This window comes from Durio zibethinus, chromosome 2 (assembly GCF_047325235.1).
Source record: "Durio zibethinus cultivar Kanyao isolate XHJ-2024 chromosome 2, ASM4732523v1, whole genome shotgun sequence".
Classification (NCBI taxonomy): domain Eukaryota; kingdom Viridiplantae; phylum Streptophyta; class Magnoliopsida; order Malvales; family Malvaceae; genus Durio; species Durio zibethinus.
The window spans coordinates 40,042,004-40,048,360 of NC_143163.1; the positions used below are offsets into that span (position 1 = coordinate 40,042,004).

Genomic DNA, 6,357 nt, shown 5'->3' on the forward strand with positions numbered 1-6,357 from the left:
AAAAATTAATATATTTACTAAGAAAATTCGAATTTATTTGACTCAAACTGTTATTATCTATTCTTTTGTCATAAAATAATTATTTTCATTTAGACAAACTTATTTAAAATAAAATAATACTAAGCTATTAACATTTTAAAAATTAATAAATAAAAAATTTAGAAAATAAATTTATTCATTGAATAAATTCAAATAGTGATAACTTTTAAAGCAATTATATTTTTCAAATTGTTATGACATTTTGATATGTCTTAAAACAATTATTTTTGTTCGTATAAATTTATTTAGAATAAAATAATAATAATTTATTAATATTTCAAAGATTAATAAGTAAAAAATTTATAAAATAAATTTGTTTATCTAATAAATTTAAATAATTATAATTATTTAAACAATTATTTATTTTAAATCATTTTAATATCTTATTTGTCATAAAATAATTATTTTATTTATATAAATTTATTTAGAATAAAATAATATTAACTATTTAATATTTCTTCAATTAATAAATTAAAAAATTAAAAAATAAATCTAATATCCTTTAATTGGTATGCAATGTTTAACTCTAAATTGTGGTAGGCTGCTTTAGACGAGGGAAGACGACCAAGGAACTGGGCCCGCCATATCCAACTGCTCCGCACTAAAACAAGGCTTCCGAATTCAAGTAGCCAATTACATGCCTAGACTCTCCAACTTAATTGTTTCACACAGGGAAAAGTGCTAAATACTTGAAACTGAATTTTGAATTAGAGAAATGGAAGGTAAACAAAATTATGGGGAAATTGAAGGGAAACCTGTTGTTTCTATCTGTAGTATATTTATTCTTAGAAAGTTCGATTGCAGTATTGCAATTCGGATTGGTGTTTTTACCGCCTTCAAATCTCATTTGATTGTTTTTTCAGCCTTCAAATGACTGATGGCCTTTCCTTACGGCTCTAACTTTATTCTTTCTAATAAAGCACTCTACTTTTCAAATTTGTTTAATTGATTATTTCAGGATTTATCAAGTTTGGCTTAAGTTTAGAATTCAAGCTCTTATTTAGTTGAGAAAATGTTAAGGTTGAGGTTGAGTGTTTTTAGAAGATTTTTTTGGATTGTTTAACAGCTCAGTATCATTACTTAAGTCTAGTTTGACATCGTGATTGTCACTGATCATTGTGACTAACAACAATGGTTAGTGGTCAATCAATACCAATTGAGAGTATATTTATTACCATCTAGATGTTTAATTAAAATTTTATATTTTAAATAAAATTTTAATTAAAATTTTAATTTTATTAAAAAAATAATACTCCCTTAATCTCAAAATCTTTAAGACTTTTGATTTTCACGAAATTAAAAAAATTAATGTTAATGTACTTAATATTAAATTGATTTTTCATAAAATTATGATTTTTAATGTTAAAAATAAAAAATAATCATGAATAATAATTTTAAATATAAAAAATAAAAATTTTAGATGTTAAGAATACACAATTTTAGGATATAAAAAAAGAAAAGGGAGTCGTTTCTTAACGTTTAAAATTCGGCTTGGCCCTTTAAAAATTTGGGCTGGCTTTCATAAAAGCATATTGGGCTAGCCCTCTAAAATAATCCAGCCAATCTTATTGTTGAAAAATAATTTATTCAAAATAATACCTTGTTACCAAAACTAAATACAATAAAAAGGAATCAAATTGTAATTTTGTCCTCCCTTTCTCTCCCTGTGGATACCCTTTCGGAGATCTCAAGGGTTTTACCCCTCGATGTTTCCGAAGGTGTCTTAACCTCTCTGTCTTCCCCTTCAAACTCCAACTGCGACTCTTCTATCTTTGCGTTTCTTTCTCTTTTACATAAATTGTCATTCTTTTGCTGTCGTTTTTGTTTTTCTTGATTCAACAAAGAGAGCTTATACCGCATAGAGTTTTAATAGAGAGATGGCAGCCTTTTATGCAACGCATTGTCGTTCATATTCATATACTTATTCTTCATCAATAAATGGAGGGCGAAATCAACGCTTTTCTTTTTCTTCTTCTTTTCTGAGATTGTCTGTTCCGGCTAAAGCTAAGGTCTTTCTTCAATCTCAAAGAAATTCCTATCAAAACGCTGTGCTCATGCAAGATGGTTAGTCTTTCTTTTGGGTCTCTCTCCTTTCATTTTCAATTTGTTATTTTTTCTTGTTTTGTTTCTAAATACACGGGAATACAGGCAAGATGTTGGACAAAAATTTCAGTTTCTGTTTATGATTGAGAAAAAAAAGCCTAACTTCACTATCAATTAGCTTAATTCCAATTATATGGCTGATTTAGATTTTTTTTTTCATGAACAAAGTTATTAACTTCCTTTAGACTTTGAGTTTAAATATCGTAACACAAATGGTTTTCATGCATAGGTGCAGTGGCTACAAAAGCGACCACTGTGGAAAAAGAAACTGGTCTGGAGAAATTGAAAGATGAGTTGTTGTCAGTTACGTCTTCAAAAGAATGGGATGAGAAAGCAGGTTTTGATATCAATGAAAATGAGTCAACTGTCAGTATCACAGTGGTTGGAGCTTCTGGGGACCTTGCAAAAAAGAAGATATTTCCTGCACTTTTTGCACTTTATTATGAAGACTGTCTTCCTAAGGTTTAGGTTTTCTTTTTCCCCTTTGTAACTATTCGTCCAAAAGTGTCACTCTATTATTCTCTTCTAAACTGCTTGAAACTTTAATCTGGTTAATGATGTAATTTAATTAACGTCTGAAAAATGTGAGTTTATTTTGTTGCAGCACTTTACCGTCTATGGTTATGCGAGGAGTAAGATGACTGATGCAGAACTAAGGAATATGGTGAGCAAGACCCTTACTTGCAGAATTGATAAAAGGTGAACTTTTTTCTATCATTTTTTTTTCCATTTGAAGCTTACATGCAGTCAAAATTGGATTTGATGTTGGCTTTTAATTGCTTATAAAACTTTAAATGAGTCTGATATATAAATTCAGGGAAAACTGTGGTGAAAAGATGGAACAATTTCTTAAAAGATGTTTCTACCACTCTGGTCAGTATGATTCCCAGGAAAATTTTGCTCAGCTGGACAAGAAGCTCAAGGAGCATGAGGTAATTAGGTTCTGATCCATTTAACTGGAATTTCATACGATTTCAGTTGTGGGGGTGAGTGAATTCTGGCTTGCTGTCCGTGATCTTTGTTAAATTGAATGTGTTGGTGGCAAGCATATTGAGAGTTTAGACCAAAGTTTTCGAGTAATGCATTGGGCACAATATTTACCTATTTCTCCATTTTTACTGATGAGTTGAATTTGTGCCCTAGCAGTTCAACACTTTCTCAAGTTTTAAGTTACTTTTTTGAACTGGATATTTTGAAGTATTCTCGCTCTGGTTCTATTAAACAGCGATGGTACTTGTATGTAAGTCAGTATCCATAGTTGACTAATAACTATGTTGCTAATTTTTATCTGGGAAATTGATGGCTGGAGATTCTTTGTATTATCTGAACTTGTGAAAATGGTGCCATCATAATATTCCCACAAGACTGTCTATTTATTGAGCTAATGCACTCCAGGTATGGGGTTGCAATAAGTATTTTACATGTTTCATTTAAGAATTCTTTTTCTTTAAAATCTAGTAGCGTAGGAGGATCTGCTTGTACCCTATTATAATTTTCTTTGGGTGGATAGAATTATTTTAATGGTTCTTTTCATAATTTGAGAATTCAATTCTCTTTGATGATGTGAAACTGCTCGTGCAGGGTAGGAGGGTTTCTAATCGCCTCTTTTATCTATCTATCCCTCCAAATATTTTTATTGAGGCTGTAAAATGTGCAAGCTTGTCAGCTTCATCTGGTAATGGTTGGACCAGGGTCATTGTTGAGAAACCTTTTGGTCGAGATTCAGAATCTTCTGCTGCATTGACAAAAGCTCTGAAGCAGTACCTAGCAGAGGATCAAATATTCAGGTGGAGTTTTCGTGCCCATATTGGTGCTTGATTTGCAAAGAATGTGAACTGCAATCTGATCCGATTGATATTCTTTTTGCAGGATAGACCATTATCTAGGAAAGGAACTTGTGGAAAATCTATCTGTTCTCCGGTTCTCTAATCTTATTTTTGAACCCTTGTGGTCAAGGCAGTATATAAGAAATGTACAGCTGATATTCTCTGAAGATTTTGGAACTGAAGGACGCGGAGGGTAATCTTCCATCTTTTTCTGTTTTTACTTTTGAACTAAAACTCTGTGTAAGACTTCTAACTTTTTGCTTCTGTTGTTGGTTATCTAGGTATTTTGACCATTATGGAATAATTAGAGATATAATGCAGAATCATCTACTTCAAATACTTGCTCTCTTTGCTATGGAAACCCCTGTAAGTTTGGATGCTGAGGATATTAGAAATGAAAAGGTAACGTGATGTGGGCTATTAGCATGATCTTGTCTTTTTATATGCATGTATTAACTAAACTGCTTTATGGGTTTCAGGTTAAGGTATTGCGGTCAATGAGGCCATTGCAGCTTGAAAATGTAGTTATAGGACAGTACAAGAGCCACAATAAAGGAGGAGTTACTTACCCCGCTTACACTGATGACAAGACTGTTCCCAAAGGTAGCTTGACCCCAACTTTTGCAGCTGCTGCTCTTTTCATAGACAATGCAAGATGGGATGGCGTGCCTTTTCTGATGAAAGCAGGAAAAGCATTACACAATAAGAGGTAAATGGAATTGATAAAGAAATTTGAATTAGTGTAGATTCTATCTAGCATTGGATTATTTAATACATGCCTGCTACTTAGATTTCTTTCACCTATCCAGGGCAGAGATAAGGGTACAGTTCAGGCATGTTCCTGGCAATTTATATAACCGAAATTTTAGAACTGATCTTGATCGAGCCACAAATGAGCTTGTCATTCGAGTGCAACCAGATGAAGCTATTTATTTGAAGATCAATAACAAGGTCCCTGGATTGGGGATGAGATTGGACCGCAGTAACCTAAACCTTCATTATGCTGCTAGGTAAACTTTAAAATTGCTTTTTCAAAATTTTCACTGTTTCTAGCTATATAATCTGTTTGGTTAAGTATATGGATGAAATGTTATATGTAGTTGCTTTTACTGTTTAAAGATGTTGAGCTAGAAGCTCATCCAGGTTGTACATTTCTTGTTATTAATTTGACAACACTTCATTTGAGCCAAAAAAAAGTCCCTACATCAACTAATTTAGTGTTTGCTTTGGTGACTATTTTAATAAATAAAAAAATCAAATTCCAAACTGAACTTACTGGAATGTTGGTTGTAGATATTCAAAAGAGATCCCTGATGCCTATGAGAGGCTTCTACTGGATGCAATTGAGGGTGAGAGGAGGCTGTTTATCCGAAGTGATGAGCTGGATGCAGCCTGGGAACTCTTCACTCCAGTTTTGGCAGAACTGGAAGTGAAAAAAATTATACCTGAATACTATCCGTATGGAAGCCGTGGCCCTGTTGGGGCTCATTATCTTGCAGCGAGATACAATGTTCGGTGGGGTGATCTTGGTGTGGAGCAGTGAGGGTAAATTTCAGCAGTGCTATCGACTTGGGAATAGTAGAACGGGAAGCTTTGCTATAAGGGTGCTGAAAACTTTTAGCCTTTACGAGGTTAGAAATTTACGTTTTATTTATCAATATGGTGGCCAAATTAGCTAGGAGCTAGCAGTTGTGTAAGCAAATGTAATCAACAAGGAAGAGGAGGATTGCCCCCCCGTTCCATTAAAATTGTGATTTGAATTCATACTTTTGCAGGGATATCATTTTGCTAAAAGCATAAAATTCCCAAGGAAATAGGTTGGCTAGAAGACTCCCCCGCCGCTCACTCCCTGCCTTCTTGTTTGCCTATTTTATTTCTTTCAAAAGCAAAAAAGCAAAACCGAAATAATAAACCATGGGGCCAGGACGCCGAGTTTGGATTCTTTATGACAGAAGCGAATCATTTTTTTTTTTTTATAAAAAAATTGTAATTTAAGAATTTTTTTTAACAAAAGATATCTTAGTTTAAGAGTATTTTAAGAATAAAAAAAGTAATTGTAGTTGTTGGTATTGGAATTTTAGATTTATTTAATATTAAAAGTGATTAAATAAATTAATTGAGTTAAATTTTGAGATAAAATCAAATCTTTGAATTCTTCACTGCCTCGTTAAAATTTGTAAAAGTAAGAAGGCAAGGTGTGGTTTGGGTAATTTTGATTCTTAAAATGAGAAGTTTGGTAAAAACTTGATTGAAACACACCTCACAAAGAACGGATTAGAGGACTTGTAAGGATTCCTTTTGAAGGTACAAAGATGCTTAAAACGTTGAAAAATGACAGATGGAAATGTCATACTAACAGCTTTAATTTCAAAATTGGTTTGGAGATTGT

General features: G+C 32.5%; 1 protein-coding gene across 2 annotated transcripts; it reads left to right on the forward strand.

Annotated features, from left to right (window-relative positions):
* The first annotated feature begins 1,705 nt into the window (after window positions 1-1,705).
* Window positions 1,706-5,732, forward strand: LOC111318452 (glucose-6-phosphate 1-dehydrogenase, chloroplastic). 2 transcript variants are annotated; one of them, XM_022921341.2, is made up of 10 exons: window positions 1,706-2,103; window positions 2,372-2,604; window positions 2,747-2,841; window positions 2,960-3,074; window positions 3,724-3,929; window positions 4,012-4,161; window positions 4,250-4,370; window positions 4,448-4,677; window positions 4,778-4,978; window positions 5,262-5,732. In XM_022921341.2, the coding sequence occupies exons 1-10, from the start codon at window positions 1,917-1,919 to the stop codon at window positions 5,509-5,511; spliced, it is 1,788 nt and encodes a 595-aa protein (XP_022777076.1). In that variant the 5' UTR covers window positions 1,706-1,916; the 3' UTR covers window positions 5,512-5,732. The 2 variants fall into 2 exon arrangements, with proteins under 2 accessions (XP_022777076.1, XP_022777077.1); XM_022921342.2 differs by having other exon boundaries at window positions 2,378-2,604.
* Window positions 5,733-6,357: the final 625 nt, after the last annotated feature.